At 28.5% G+C, this 17,520-nt stretch overlaps 1 protein-coding gene across 2 annotated transcripts; it reads left to right on the top strand.

Annotated features, from left to right (window-relative positions):
* Positions 1 to 9,720: 9,720 nt before the first annotated feature.
* LOC137807703 (uncharacterized) lies at positions 9,721 to 11,812 on the top strand. 2 transcript variants are annotated; one of them, XM_068608466.2, is made up of 2 exons: positions 9,721 to 9,907; positions 10,340 to 11,812. In XM_068608466.2, the coding sequence occupies exon 2, from the start codon at positions 10,422 to 10,424 to the stop codon at positions 11,520 to 11,522; it is 1,101 nt and encodes a 366-aa protein (XP_068464567.1). In that variant the 5' UTR covers positions 9,721 to 9,907; positions 10,340 to 10,421; the 3' UTR covers positions 11,523 to 11,812. The 2 variants fall into 2 exon arrangements, with proteins under 2 accessions (XP_068464567.1, XP_068464568.1); XM_068608467.1 differs by having other exon boundaries at positions 9,762 to 9,907; positions 10,360 to 11,812.
* Positions 11,813 to 17,520: the final 5,708 nt, after the last annotated feature.

The raw sequence follows: 17,520 nt of genomic DNA, 5'->3' as shown, positions 1-17,520 counted from the left end.
AATATATACATCTCACTATTATGGACGATTAAATTGTAAATAAAAAATTATAAAACTTGGATTAAGGTATATTTTAAAATCATTTTATATATTAAACAAATTTTTATTATAAATATATAATTGTTTCTAAAATTATATTTAAAAATATGTAAAAACTAAATTAGATTGAAACATTTTATTAAGTTTGATTGTTACCTAAAATCTTATGTTTGAATCCTTACTATTTTTATGTTAGTTTGAATTCTTATATTTAACTTCATATATTTGAATTCTTACTATTTTTATGTTAGTTTGAATATATCATTATTTTAAATATAAATTTTTTACTATTCTAAATTTGTGTATAAAAGTCAGAGTTGTCAAAATGAGTTATCAACTTATCATGGGTTGATTACTTGGTGGATCAATCAAACTCAGACTAAAAAAATGAATATTATGTAGTAAGTTTCATAATTTAATTAATATCAAATTATATTTTTATTGTTTTAGAGAATGAGGAATCATGGTAGATTTTAATAGAATTTGGACTTCAAGTCTACTTTATAGTATCAACAAGTCATTATGTAAGGTTCGTAAGAATAAGATGTATAATGATACTATTGACTTTGCTATTTTGAGTTTTCTTAGTATATATATATATATTAATAGATACAATGTAATAAAATTATGTTTGAGTAATCTTGTTCTTTTTGGAGTTTTTCATTTTGCATGAGTATGGTGCGGTCCTCATGCATTATATACTTTTTCTTCTTTCTTTGTGGTAATGCACATATGAAAATTAGTTAATGAATGTACACAATTTTTTTTTTATACTCCTTCTTTCCTTACCAATGTCAAGTTCCACTAATAGAGATAGATAAGTATATATGTTATTGTTATTTCTTAATTATCATCATCGCAAATAACAAATTATAATTTATATAACCAATAAGAAAAGTTATAAATGACAAAAAAAACAAAGGGATAACAAGGGGGTGTGGTGAGATGTGTGTGTTTGATTATACTTGTTTTTATCTCCAAAGTAAACATTTATACCTATCCCAATCACGGATGAATTTTGTATCCTATCCTCATCTCTGTCCGATATTGGGTGTTGAGAAAATAGACTAATTTCAAGAAAGATGTGAATTGAACTTTAAAACAAAACCTTAGTTCTTAAATTTTTTTGAATATTTTGGTAAAGTTTCTTGAACAATTTTTTTGAGATGTTATACCAATTTACCTTATATTCAATGAAGAAACACAAAAAAAAGATTTAAGAGAGGAAAAAGAAAGATACAACAAATTTATATTGGTTTATCTTTCAAAGATGGCTACATCCAATTGGCTAATTATCTTGATAAAATCAATCTCCTAAAATAAAGTTTTTACATGAACTCTACGAGAAAAAAAAGAGAAAAGTAACTAGATCTCAAACCCTCTAAGATCTTTACACACTGATGAAATCCTTTCACAATCCAATCTTGATCACTTGGATCAATAAAGAAAACTTACAAAAAATAAATGAAAATAAAATTTGGAACAAGATCACCTTGATGCTAATTATAAAGAAAAAAAATTCCCACTAAGAACAATGCTAGATGATCTTCACCAAAGATGAGTAGAACAAGGCTTGAATTTTTCTCTTTAACAAAAATTCATTCAAAAGAATTTCAAGAAAATGTTTTTAGCTCAGTGTAATCAAACTTTGCTTTTTAAAAAGTTATCTTTTTATGAAACCTTTCATTTATATTAGATCATTTGAAGAACAAAAGCACTAAATTGGTATAATCAACCAATTGAAAACAATTATAGTCAATTAAAACAAAAGAAAAATAAGTTTCAAAAGTCAATTCAAATAGTTGAACTATGTTTTAACCGGTTGAAATCACTTAAAACGACTCTTTTAGTGATTTCAATCGGTCGGTTCATGTTTCAATCAGTTGAAACAAAGTAAATGTGATTTCTGATGAATGTTTTAGGATTTTAAGAGGTTGAAATCATGTTTTAATTGATTGAAATATTTAAGCATGTGTTCTCACAAAGTTATTAACAATTCAACTTATTAAAAAGTTATTAACAATTCAACTTATTAAAGTGAGATTATAACTAATTGAAATTATAATTACTTGGCATCCTTTTAAATCAATTTAAATGCTTGGAAAAAAGTTTTAAATATATGAAATGTAAAGATCAAGCATTAGTCACTCACTCACACAAGTCCTAAGCCTAAGGAATACAAATTTAACATGTTCAAGCACATGACCTTCATCAAAGAGGCTGAAGACATCAAATCAATTATTCAAGTTCAACCTATACACATGCCTATACTTACACACTGTCTCAAATATTAATCAAATATTTTTCTTATAAATAATAAAAATAAAAATAAAATATATTATCAAGAATTCAATTTCAAAAAGACTTATAATTACATAAATCTTAAAATAGAATACCAACTAACAATTGCATAATTTTCAAGTAACTATAGAAAAAGTAAACAATTAGATAATGAAAATTTCACAACAACTATAACATCTATTATTTTTGTAAATGTTAAAAAGAAAAATATTGTAGTAATTTGAGTAATCTCGCTGAATATCAAATGACTTAAACCGTTGAGAGAAAATAAGAAATTATGTAACGAAATAAGAGTTCTTCAATAAAATGAAACTAAGAACCAAACAGAAAATAAAAGATAGATTTGTTAGGTGGCCTAAGGATTTACACGATTGAATACTTGAAATCATGGTTATAGAATCGAGATTCGAAATGTAATCGTTTTTCGATTTTTTTGGATTGTGAATCAAATCTTATTAAGAATTGTAAGATACATAATAGATAAAATATGATATATTTTTAAGTCAAAAATCAAAATATGAAGTTAAAATGTTCATGACTCTTCTATTCTCCCTACTACATTCTTCCCCATTGCGTTCTTGACTTTTATAGGCAAATTCATGGTCTCTGTGACTATCCGTTTTGTTCTTTTTATTAAGTTTATTGAGATTTTTGGAAAAAATTAAATCTTTCATCTCTTTTTTCGGATTTTCACTATCTATTTTTTTTTTTGGATTTTCACTATCTTTCGTTTCCTTTTTCGAATTTTCCAGAATGATTTTCCAGAATATGATTGATTCGAAAATATTGGAATCGAATCGGGAATAGAATCGAGAATCCACGATTCACGTGATTCTTATAATTCACGCGATTCATGGTTCGATTCATGCCAAAAAAACGATTCAGGACCCGATTTGAATCGATAAGGTCCTGTTTTGAATCGCGATTCGTATCGTATGAATAGTAAGATTCTAACTACCATGCTTGAAATAGATAGTCAGAAGCTCACATGACAAAAAATAAACAAAAACTATTTTTTTTTAAATAACATAAATGATCAAATGTGTACACGAGAAATAATTTGGTATGATATTATTGATATTTATATTTCATGAAATGGATTACATTGTTTCAATATTACGGCAAATGTAGTATTGTTCCTAAGGATGAATATCAAATCCACAAGGAAAAATTATTTTAAATCCTAGTAGTAACACTCACTAACTATAAAGATATGTACAATAGTTTTATATTTGAAAGATATTGATATAAGTTTACATGAAAAATTAGGAATGAGGTTAATCCTTCTTACTCATTTTGTAGTTTCAATGAATAAAAAATATAACATTTCATCTTGATTGACATTCATACACATGATATATCTTTAGTGTCAATATGTCTTTTGTGTGCAAAACTTTTTTTCTTTTAGTCTCACCATTTTTTGTAAATATTGTTTTATATTTTCACTCTTTTATAAACTAACATCTATTTTTTATTTATTTGATGCTACCAATAATTCTTTAATTATTTGATTTAAAATCTCTAGGTCATGTTTCACGCTTCTTAATTTTTAATGTTATAAATTAAAAAAATATTTTATTCTTATTCTTTTAAGTGTAAATATTTTTAATTTTTTTTATCAACAATAAAAAATAAATAAATAAAAACCAGAAAAAATCTAATCTATATATAAAATCGTACACAAATGAACTATACTTCTCCAGAAACTTCACACTAACTTATGATATTTTGAAATGTTTAGATAACATTAACTATGTCCTTATTGTTTGTCTCCATCTTAATTAATCATTACAATTATTATAAAAATAAAAATATTTTTAATATAGAATAAAAATTGAAAAAACTCAATAAAATATTTATATTTTTAATTTTTACCTAAATTTTTTAAAAGACATATATCAATCAAGGCACATTCAATTGAAGACATTAATATTAGCATCTTTATTTGAAAGAAGTTAAAGAAATGGTGCAGCTAGCTAGCATGAAAAATTGAGCTCCTCTGTTGACCTTTATATATGATAATAAACATGAAACAGAAGCAGAAGCAAGATCATAGGCCACACCAATGACCCAAACGATTCCTCCTTCTCAGTCACTTTCATTCACATGGACACACGCATTGAGGTTTGCAATTCACGCTGTCACTGCTAACCTTAATAGCCAGTAATGGTTACAAGGAGAAGAACCTGTCATTCTCCTCCACTTTCTATCAACATTTGGACGTGATCGATAACACCCTTTTCTCTTCCTTCTAAACAATTCACTTACCTTAATGTGCATTTACCTTTATTACTTTTCTTTTATCTTCACATCAAATATCTTTGCTCTTGTCACTAGCTTTTGCAGATTTTCTGTACAGCGCAATAACTACTAGGCAGGTGCAAGAAACCAAGAAAATTTTGTAGTTATGCAAAATTTAAGACCTAAATTGATTTCTGTGACTATACATGCACACATTTTTTTAGTATGTATAGATAATTAAGCATAGATTCCTGTATTCCCAATCCACAATGGGAAACTTGTCATTCATGCAAATCCTCCTGAATTACCTATTGATTTCTGAGCTCACATTTATTAACTGAGTCATATCTTGAAGCTAAATAGCAGAGATCTCACAGTCCTTGATAGTGATAGTATATATATTCATTCATTAGAGAGTTACTCACTACTACTCAGTGGACAGTGTTGATGTTGATGCAACAGTGTTTTCAGCTGTAGTACCAAAGAAAGAAACATACATACTTATCTTTCTAAAACATTTCAAGTAAAACATTACTTTACATGTCCCTCTTTTGATTAATGTGCACCCAGTTTCCTAAACTTTAATTTCTCCAAGATATAGATTAGAAATAAAAAACTTTATATATATATATATTTGTATTTTGAACCTATATATGCATGATAGTGTAGAGTGTAGACATCTACAGAGAGAATTAAAAATCAGACAGAAATATTGGTTATTATTAATAGTCTATGACTTCAATAATTTATTTGTGGAGGCAAACTTTTTCCTTTCTCTCCTAACTACTTTTGAAACTTTCTTCCTATAAAAACTACTTCAAGAATAATGAAGATTGTATTTTCACAAGCAAGTTTTCACATAAATAACTATTTATTAATTTCATTTTAATAATAAAATATCATTATATTAAGTGTATATTAACCTGTAAATGAATAAAAAAGCATTAATTTAAAATGTAAATTAGTTGTATAATATAGATTTATAGCAAATATATTAGTTATCAAAATACTATAATATTTCAATATATACATCATACCAACCAGATGCCAAATCCACAACTACTTAATTAAAAAGCCTCAACCTTCTCTAAGAGTTTAGACAAAATAAATTGCAGACTCAAGCTGTCTTCTGTCTTACATCTTACATGGTAGTACTCTGGTATTTGGTTATAAAGGTCCAAAATGCAATTTTGTCTACTAGTTTCATGTGTATTTCGTCTAAAGTAATAAAAATTTGATTAAAGGTGTCTTGAATATAACATACAAGAACAGTAAACAGGTTCACTAACCTGAGTTTTGATTCAAATTATTGGAAATCAATATAACTTACCGATAACTAGAGATCTATCCTATTTAACATCGGAATATTTTTCAAATATATTATGATTTGGTAAAAAAAAGGATTTCTATGAGTAAGTAAATAAAATTTAAAGAAATACAGTTTTTTTTTTTAATTTTTATTAAGTAGCACAGTCAATATAGATTCCATTTCAAATACTATAATTCGAAAATAATTGTTAGAAATCTCAAAATACCACTTAACACACTCAGAGAGTAAGAAATTTATACAAAATATAGGTAAGATAATTGATATAGTTTGGTTGAAAGAAAAATATAAAAAAATGAAATATATTTTAAAAGTCATTACTCTATGAGAAGGGTGCTGACAAAAAAAATGAGAAGGGGTTTAAGTCTATTAGTTTGCTCCATCTTTTTTACTTTTATCTTTGCATGTTTTATTCTTTTTGATTTTGTGTATGTGAGTTTGGTATTCTTTATATACTTACATACTAAAATTGCTGATAAAAAAAATGTAAAATCCTTGCAGAGGTATGGTTGAGTATAAAATTTGAAGTGAATTGACTTGATTATTCCAAGATTATACGAGACTTAGGACAAGTTGGAGTAAATAATTATATGATCAGGATAGGAGTATTTAGAAACTCCTGTTATTGTTAAATTCATTACTTTTTCTGCTATAGGTTGCAGACATAAGGATAACGCTGGGCACATAAAACTAAAAAACCCTTGAAAAGATAAACAAATTGACATCAATACGTCGAAATCATCATTTTCTGTTTTCTGCAAACAAAAACTGAATACTTCGAATGGGCCATCTTTATAACTCAAATGATAAAGTTCTCACTGAATTGAAATTCCTACCGCAAGTAATACCATTTTTTGTATTTCTTATTTTTTTCAAATCTGATTTAAAACTAATATATCCATTAAGAGGTGGGTGCAGAAATATTAAATTTTCAACTTACTTATTACTGCAAGGTTCATATATATGTGGTTCACAAGGTCTTAACCCCACTTAGGGTTTTGAGTTTAAAAGTATTGGTTCAGCTTTTGACCAGTACCCAACCACGGCAGTAGCAGTGTGTCCTGATGAGGAACGCCTCAATAATTTAGGCCAAGATTCCTATTTTGTGGATATTTTGAAGGGAAAAGCTGAAGCCTCTTACTCCTTGTCTCTAACTCCAGCACACATTCATTATGTTTTTTCTTTTTTCAACTTTCGACATACAACATGGAGAGTTAGCTAGCTAGGGTTCTTCTTCTGTCATTTTACTACACATACATAAATCTTATCTACAAATATACAGCGTGAGTATCATTTTGAAAGGAAAATATCTCTCTAAGGCTAAGTAAGCCACACCAATTACTTCCATGTTAGTTTTTTCTTTTCTTTTCCTTGTTTGACAGGAAACACTCTTATATATGCATACAACAACATTCAGAAGACAAAAAACTAATTAGGATTATATGATTATTTGATTTTACTGCACCATATACTTGTATTTTTTGGTTGATCTGGGATACACTAGTTCTGAGTTGAAGGCCAAGGCAAGTTCATATCACACAGTAAAAGAAAAACTAGGATTAGTGTATTTAGCTAGAAGAAACTAATTAATCTTAAAGTGTAGATATTAATACTGTGAAACTAAGTAGCATAATTAGAGAATAAATCAAAGTAGTTATTAGAATGTGAGTCATACACACACAAACACATATAGAGACTTGTAATTGTGCTGTGTGCAAATCTCACTGCCATATGCTTGTGGTCCCTCTCTTTTTTTCCAGCTATAAGTTGAGTGGATGCTTTTATGAGCCTAAGTTGGTCCCTCGTCTATAGCACAGCTATGGATCTATATCATCTAATACAACAGATCAGACTCCAACAGCATACATCATAACTTTTGAAAGTTTACCTGTGAGGCTTTCTTTTTTTTTTATTTTTACTTTCTTCATATACTTCTATTAGTAATTGCACCATTTATTTTGTCTCTCACTTTTCAGAATTCATTTTCTTAAAAGCCAAAAATGTCTTTCCAAACTAAAAAACCAAAATAAATTATATCTGTACAATTTTTTACAACAAAAAACAGATAAAAACATCAAAATATAAAATATGAAAAGGGCTATATAGCGAGATAAAAACGAATAATATTATTGTATAAAAATTTATAGCTCATAAAAAATGCAAATAAATCATGACATTATAACATTATTATATATATTTTGTGTGTTAGGGATGACAAGGAAAAAAAACGTTAATTCGTTTATCTAACTGTGGAATAGGGTGATTAGTCCGCAAAATATTTTATGTCTTCAATTTAAGGTTGCATTAATATAATCTTTTAATAATTTAAATAATAATATTTTTTTTTATGAAATATCCTATTTATTTGATGTAGTATTTAATTTTATGTTTATTTAACTTATTTAAATTTCATTGCCTAAAGTAGATTAATGAAATGCAATAAAGATGTGAAATATTCAAATAAAATATATTTATATGTGTATTTTTTCTAAATATTTTTGTTTATGAAAACTGACCCACGAGACCTCTGGACCAATTTTTATACAAGGCAAAACAACTCATCTTGTTATAAGTGGTGACTCACATTGTCATTCTTATAATGTGTGCCATGTGTGTATATTTATCTTTCTCTAAAATAATCTATTTTTATTCTTTGTCCAATTTCATTTTCTTCAACTAAAAAAGGACATGTGAAGAAAGTAAATAACTTAACTACTAAAAGAGTATATGTTAAATGGTCAATGAAAAAGACTAAAAATAGGAACAAATTAATTACAATATAGATTCAAAACATTTGTTCCCCTTGACGGTCTCTTTCCCATCGTAATTAACATGGCATATAAATGAAAACTAACAACTATACCTACATAATATAACATTCACTTTCATCCCTGCTTTACTTTTATTTAACTTGCAAGTATTTATATAAATTTTAAAAGAAATTTAAGCTTAGGGAATTTTTTTATAGGTAACTTCAATTCAGAAAAAAAAATGCAATTTAGATTTAGGAATAACGGGAAATTTTTAAACACGCTTCAAAAAAATAATTTTAAATTATGGGTAGTTAAGATTTGAAATAAAAATAAAGGTTCTAATTTAGAAAAGAGGAGTTTAAATGATTATAGTTAAATTTTTGTCTCATCTATATAAAAGTTAAACACATATAGGACAAATCCCTAACAAAAATGTAAATTGCATTTAAAATTGACCATACAGATTAAGTTTAGTGTCTAATATATACACCTTAAGTAAATTTGTCTTTAAAGGATAAAAATCAATGAATTTTGAGAAATTTTTGGTTCAAATCTATTCTGATGCTTTATTTTTATTAAAATAAAACTCAAAATCGTAAATGGATTAAAGGTATAATATTATTTTTCCTAACTTTTCCATTTTTTCACTCCTGTTGGGCTAGCTGGCACAGGCAAGCCTAAATTAGTCCGACATGAAGTTTTCTATAATTAATAACTAAAAAAAACCATTCAGAGTTTTAAAATTTAGTGTACTATTATTTTAGTTATTTGAAAAATATTTTGATGTTAAATAGAAATTCTTATTTGGCCTCTAATTCTTTGACGATTTTAGGGATCAAGTTAATTTTAGTTTTGATTAATAGTGATTATTAGGGCAGTGAGTAACATTAATTGTTGATGAGCATGTGGTGTAAACAGACTGAGAAAGTGAAGACAAGTAATGGTTGACGTGGCACTTGACAAGGATGCCACATGGTCAAGGCGAATTAATTACTATTAGTATTATTATTTTTGACATTTACACCCATATTATATGCTGTAAAATGATAAGCTTTCTTTACAAAAATACTCAATTCGATGCAACATTATTATTCCTTTGCAGGAAAAAGGTTGAAGTCGAAACTTGAGGTCATCTGCTCCACTAGTTAACATTGAAGTCTTGTACGAAGTTTCTACTTCTGCAGTCTCCTCCATTTCTTCTTCGCTGAAAAGCTTAAGACATAGCATCCACACTTTCCTCTCTCACGTAAGTTCATCTTGTTATCTCACCACTCACATCAGCTTTCACCTCATACTTCTAATGTTTTCACTGAAAACCTAAGCATGCATGTCTCAATTTTTCCACCAAACTCATGTTTCTGGCTTCGATTCACTTTCATAACACTATCAATTGAGTGAGTAGAGTTGTCTTTGCCCTAATTTGGACCAGCATAACTTCAATGGTCTTGTAGAATTGGTAAAGCTGATTTCAGTGTTCAACTTTACACTATCTTGTTTGTTTCTGACCCATAATTTTGGCTCCCTAATTTTTGAATCTATATTGTGGGGTGTTTTCCAGTCAAGTGAGGAACAATTTTAGCATATATAGTTTGTTGTAAACATTTAAACAAAAACTGTACAATAAGAAAAAGACAGTTTTCTGATATTATAACTTCTTCCTTTCCCCATTGTTTATCAGATCGGGTTGGTTGGTTGCAGTGCATGAGATCGAAAAGGTTGATTTTATTGTATGGTATTATCAAGAGGAAAATGATGAGATTATGAGTGGCATGATGAATGAAAGTTCAAGTAAAGTTCAGTTAGCCAATCAACAAGAGGGTGAGAACATTAAAACTGAGAAATTCTCAAAGGCACCCTCCACCTCAAGATCATGGTCAACATTCAGAAACCCAAGAATTGTACGAGTGTCGCGTTCTTTGGGAGGAAAAGATAGGCACAGCAAGGTTTGCACCATTAGGGGACTGAGGGACCGAAGGATTAGACTGTCTGTACCCACAGCAATTCAGCTATATGATCTTCAAGACAAGCTTGGACTCAACCAACCTAGCAAGGTGGTAGATTGGTTGCTTGAAGTCACCAAATCTGATATTGATAAACTCCCACCACTTCAATTTCCTCACTGTTTTACCCAGTTTCACCAACAAACTCCACTGTCAGGTACCTCTCAGTTCTCTCTTGGAAGTTTGTATGATGGTGTTAATTCCGCCTTTATAAAGGATGGGGGAAATAAAAACCTCATGGTAAAGTCAACAAGGTATTGGGATATAGATTCACAAAACCGTACGGAGTTAGCTGAAAGTGTCTCAACCTCCCAGAAGGGCAAGTTCTGGACCAAACCAAATGAACTAGAAAATCATCAAAATGGAAATGGTGGTAGTACTCGTAATAGAGAAGAATCTTCAGCTCATTGTAAGCTCTTCCCCCTTGGGACTAATAGCTCTTATTTACCTGGTTTGTCAAACAATGCCATGACACATAACTCCTACCACCATTCTGAGCCTTCAAGTCTATCTTTATCCCACCTTGGAAGCCATGGATTATTTCCTTCCCATTCAAGCAGTGGCAGTGGTGTGCAATTTTCATCTTCTAATTTCTATGGAGCATCTGGTCCCCAATTACTTTTTTGTCCACCTTCTGCTACACCATCTGCTTTTTACTCGGTGGAAACTGATCCAAGACAATCCAACAATGTTCAGATCTTTAGCTCAAGTTCCCAAGTCATTATGCCTCATCCTCTCATCCAATCTATTCATTCCACCAGTTCACCTCTTAGACGCCTTCCAACATCATTAAGCTCCAAGCTTTTTGATTCAGATAATAATGATCGTAGCCAACAAGGTAAGGGTGGTACTTGTTCTTGAATCTCCTCACCATGGTCCCTTTCTCACGCAAACGATTTGAACAATGCCAACAAGATATAAGGGTAGTACTCGTTCGAGGACATTCTTCATATCAATATTCAACGGGCTAAAGCACATGAATTAAATTTTCGCACTCAGCCGTGAATATTAGTTTTGTAAGTATGGCAATGCTAGCTATACATACACAATATTTATATTTGAAGTAAACTTTGTGGTTGCAACTTTTACATACCTTGTTGATTAATCATTATGAATACGAGGTATAATAAAACATTCTGAAATAGTGCTCATGTGCTTATATGTTAGAGCTTTAATATGAATTTGTTGGCATGCTTTAATCTATAGTTTAAACTCTTAAATAACCGAGTGGGTCAAGTTCAATCATTTTCATCTTTTATTATCTAGACTTCAAGTCCAAATAGTTCTAGTTTCTCCCTCCTAAAGCCTTAAATTATAAAAATATTCATGTGTTTTCGTTTAAACTTGAATTATTTTTGGTTCATGACACTATATACGCAGCCACGAGTCATGTATATTAAGTGGTTTAATTTTGGACAGTAAATCATAATGTAAAATAAAAACTAAATACTTTATCAAAACCCAGCTTGTTATGCTTTGTAAAATAGAAAGTTCGACATGATATTGTGTTATGACACTTTCTTTTTACCCAAGATTTAATTTTCTTGTTTGAATTCTCTTTCATGTTATGAGTAATAATTGATGATTATGTTGAAAGTAACCCTTGTACTCTATCTTTCATTAATATATTATGCTTTATTCAAAATGCTAGGAATCCCATTTAGGAAGTTTAAACTGGTACTATTTTCGCATGCTTTATTCAAGATGCTATGAATCCCATTTGAGTACAAAGGAAGCTTAAACTGGTACTATTTTGCAGCAGTCGATCATTGAGATCACTGTGTATTGCTGGTATGGTAATCTTTGTTTAAAAAGAGTACAAATAATTAATTATAAAGTAAGTGGAACATAGATGCATAGACTGATGAAACTCGATGAACATATACATATGCACAGATGTTGCTGTTTGAACTTCACGTACTCTCTCTCACACACTTGCATGCTATCCTCTCACTTCATATGGACTTGACAGCTTTCGAAATGACTCCGATTGTCTTGTTGAGTAATATCTTATTTAGTTGCTATTTAACGTTGCTTTTGAACTTTTTTGCGCACGATTTGACCAAGGGAAGTGTTCAATCAATGACTAAAAGCAATCCCAAGAAAGCTTCTCTCACTAGTACACATCCATGCACTCATATTTAAGCTTTTGCATAATTGCTATTTTCAGAATGTCAGATTTAACCTGAGTGAAACCAAGACATGTGTATGCGTAGGATGACAACGATTCGGCCTAATACCTATAATAATTACCTCGTAAAAAAGTTGTTATGTTTTTTGTTTCATTATTTATAGTATTGCTTAAAAAATATCAATAAAGCATCTTATATTTGTGAGTCTTCATAAATATTTACGAATACTTTTTAATTTTTTTGTGTGTATTTGAGGGATATGAAGAATCATCATAATTACACTACAGTGCATATTGGTTAAAGAATAAAAAAAATCCCCCTTCAAACAAATTTTATAGGCAAAGAAACTGTCCTTGAAAAAATTTATGATTTCTTAAGCTCGTGCATTTGAATTTGGTTTACACTTAAAAAATGCCCATTTGATTTCTTACATTGGTGCATTTTGATTTTTTATACTTTTACCTTTGAGTTTACTTAAATATATATCAAACTTATAGATCAATATAAAATTCATACCTTTTGGATTAGATAACAATAAAGGCTTTCCGTCACAAAACAAAATGAAACATAAAAAATAATGAAGAGACATGATCATTCACGAAAAGCACAAAGAGGCATATGGTCACTCCCAAAAGACTCAAAGAGATGGTGGCGACAGAACTAAGGTAAGATGAGCAAAGAAAAAGCAAAATCGTAGAAGCACAGTCATAAACAACTTATAGAGCCAAGATTCTTATTTATGAATCTATCAGTAGATTAAAGTCTCTTCTCACGTCACGAGAGACATGGATGAGAGCAAAGAAACAAAAAACCTCTAAACACATCCTTCACGAAGAATTTTACTTAATTAGAAAGGGAAAAGAGATACACTTTTCATGTAGATATATCTTTATTATATTTTAATAGATAATAAAAATCTAATAGTGGATATTCATTCCCAAATGGATAATAAGTTTCTTTATACCTATTATGCACAAGTACCTTTAAAATATTATTTTTTTACACGGAATTTAGCAACAAATATATGCATTCACATTTTTCTTCATCTAGTGATATGCTTGCATATGCTATTATGAATCTATCATTAAAATGCAAAACTGGTTTCTTTAGAGGAACTGTACGTGACTTCTGATACTATTAAAATACGTAAAATCAAGTCAGATTTTGTATATGTTCTGAAGCTAATATACCTTTGAAAACATTCGGCAGATCCAGAATGGCAAGCATAATTTCCCAGATTTTCACACACACATTTATGTGTATATATGTATGTATATGTTTGTTTTTGTCTTCCAAGCGTGTGGTATGGTTGGTTTACTATATATCTAAATGGAACAAACGAAAAAGCTAAATAGTCTGTGCCTTATTTGGAGTTATGGTATTAAAAGCATGTGCTCCCGGGGATAATTGTAACTTGCAAACCAAACGTCCTTTTTCTTTTCGAAAATAAAAGGAGGCTAAGGCTTTCTTAAAGTCCACTCAAAACCACAAAATGATATGTATTAATAATTTCTAAAATCCCCCATTTTAACAAGATTTTAAATTAAATCACCTACTAATCGCATTGTGGACATGACTGTTTTATGTGGAAAATTATAATAAAGATTTTTATTGTCGTAAATTGAACTAAGGGATGTTTATTTTATGCAATCATGTTTATTTATGAAAATTATATATTCCTAAAAACATTATAATTAACAATTTTTTAGTAAAAGGTGTTTGGTTTCATTTGACTATTTATAAATATATTTTTAAATTTAAAATATTTAAATTTTAAATAAATAAACATAAAATTTTATAAGTGAATAAATAACCATGAAAATACTGTTTTCCATCCTTCACACACAGTGACAATAAAAACTGACTAAAACATAGAATCTCTTAGAATAAATTCTTAAGAATAAAATATAGCCTTCAAAATATATATGTTTCTTAAAACTATTACACTACCTTGAAATTAATATGCTAATTTTTAAGTTTGAACTTTAAATACTAAAAAAATGAGACTAGTAAAACAACTTTTGGAAGCCTGGTCCAATCAGTTCATTCCCGGATAATTTAATCTCTCATGCATGCAACTAGCCATGCATGTTGCGCCACCCAGACTTGATAGAGACAAAAAGGCAATGAATTAAGGCTTATGGAGGTGCAAGTAATGATATAGTCCTCTATTTAAACTGTTACAATTACAAAAGAAATTAACATCTACGATCAATTCATAAAAAGAGTTAGGATTAAAACGAAAACTCATGTGGGAAAAGAAGAACATGTTGTAGTAGTTTTGTTGTTTGAGTTTCTGACAGGATAATTTAGAGAGTTAAGAGAAAGATAAAGATGGTATTAGAGGGGAAAGATCTGTGTGAGTTGTTGATGTCTGTGTTTGTGTACATATATAGTGGGGGAAAATAGGAAATCCTATCTTGCTTCATCTTTGTACCCTCTTTAACAGTATATTGATGAAGGCAGGAAACTGATAGAAGCATCCTTCTAACACAAAGTGAAAAAGTGAGAAAATGTTTTGGAATCTGCAGTTCTTCTGATAATGAAAAGGAAGCAACATGAAATCTCAAGCAGAGTACTACTGATTTTGAAAGCAGTCTCTCCTGCCTGTAGACAATAATATATCACAAGATCCAAGATCAATTAAAGAGACTCGGTAGTTGCAGCGAGTTGGGTTTTTAAAGGGTCCTTTTAAAGGTGTCATCAAAGAAAAAAGCCAAAATTTTTACATGGTGGTCCCAATTCTAAGGTTTCAAAAGTAACAAAGAAAATTGGAAGCAATAAAGACGAAGCAGTTACATTTATTGACATGCTATTTTATTTTCTTACAACGGTTCACAGTGCCATGTGATGTTTGGTGTGCCACTTCATTTTTATATTAGCTTAGCTCTTAGCTCAGCTTTACACTTATTTACTGCACCCTCGTAAAGCTTCAACAAAAGTAAAAAACTAAACAACAAATAAACCTAAATTATATTAACTAAATTGTTCAATACGAAACTGATATTATGTTTATATTTTGATTCTAAGAAATGTTGCATCTTCTAGATGTGTTGAACGGTTTATGGGTTGAATTTCAGTGAGTATGACTTGTGTTTTTGAGACAAAAATGACTCTTTCTTGGGATTGGGAACAAATACTTATGTCTAAGATTCAAATATTATGTAATTAATTAACTTTAGTGTTATAAGAAAATAATTGTATTATATATTGTATGGTTTAACATATATAGTTGTTTTGATAAAAAAGTTATCATAACTTTTTTATTGTAATAAAGATTATGATGATGAGATTTACGTTTTTTTATAATTTATATTTCTATTATTATTGATCTAAATTATTGTTGATTATAAGATTTTATAAACATGATATTAATAATTTCAATAAATTAAATCAAATGAATTTATAGGAAATTCTTAAAAAGAGAATAAATATTTTCTTTGATATTAAATTATCATGTTAATTAAAATTTATTTGTTATATATATATATATATATATATATATATTAATTTGAGACACCTCTATAGTACTGAATGGATATTATATATGATTAAATATCTGTGAAATTAATAATTATTTATGAAGGAATTTATCAACTCTACGTTTGAAGTTTACTATAAAATTAAAACTTAAAATATTTATTCTTAAATTAAACCATCATAATTTGAATGAGGAAAGAAAAATATTTTTCTTAAATGATTCATGATGAGTTAAATTAATTACTATTTGATATTTTATATAATACTTTAAAGTAAATTCAGAGTTGTTAAAAATGGAAGAAAATACTATATTAACACTGAAAAGTATTCGGTAACTTCCTTAATTAATTTATTAATTTAATTAATATATTACTATTTAGTTTTGAATTTAAGAAGTGACACACAAACAGTATTATGATCTTTACTAAAGAAATTAATTTTCATATTTAATTATTAAAGTAAACAATTTAATATGATTAAATAATTGATTAATTTTAAATAAATTATTATTAAATTATTGACTATCATTAAAAATATAAATAATATTAAGGTGAAAAAAAATAAAAAAATACTTTAGTTGTGAGGAAATCTTTGGACTTGGTCAAAGTTGCAGTTTTGATTAGAAAGAAAGCTGGTTTCTTGGTTGGATTATAAAAAGAGGTCAGGGATATTTGTTTAACAATTATCAGTATCTCCTTCAGTTCTCTCACATTATACTTAGTATTTTATCTCTAATTATTTCACAAATCAAAATAGTCAATAATAATCAATTTCGATAACAATGGTCAGTTTCAATGTAGATCCACATAAAATCTTCATACTGTAAAAAATTGTTTTTCATATAAAGAGTTGATAAAAAAAAGTGTACACAATTAAAATGTCTTAGCCAGAGTATTTATATAATTTAAATATAAAATAAATACTTTATTTTTATTCTGTTATTTTAACTCTACTAAAATTTGTTTTCATGCATTGGTAAGTCCGATTCCAAAATTCAAGGTAATGGGATATTTTTATACAATAATGATGTGTCAAATTTTCCATGCACCTAGAATCTTCTTCTACGTCTCTATACTTTTTTTTTCTGAGTACGATAGAAAATGTGATTTCTTGTTTCCGTAGTGTTAGTTATTTGTGGCAGTGATTTTTTTTAGGAAAGTTTTGTAGTGTTTTTATTAATGAGTGATGTGTTTTTTTTTATAATAATGGTATTTTTTTTAATTTTTTTAGAAGTCACAATAAAAACA

Source organism: Phaseolus vulgaris, chromosome 3, assembly GCF_051622355.1.
Source record: "Phaseolus vulgaris cultivar YP4 chromosome 3, ASM5162235v1, whole genome shotgun sequence".
Lineage (NCBI taxonomy): Eukaryota > Viridiplantae > Streptophyta > Magnoliopsida > Fabales > Fabaceae > Phaseolus > Phaseolus vulgaris.
Note: the sequence above shows the minus strand (reverse complement) of the source record. Positions and strands in the feature narration are given on the sequence as shown.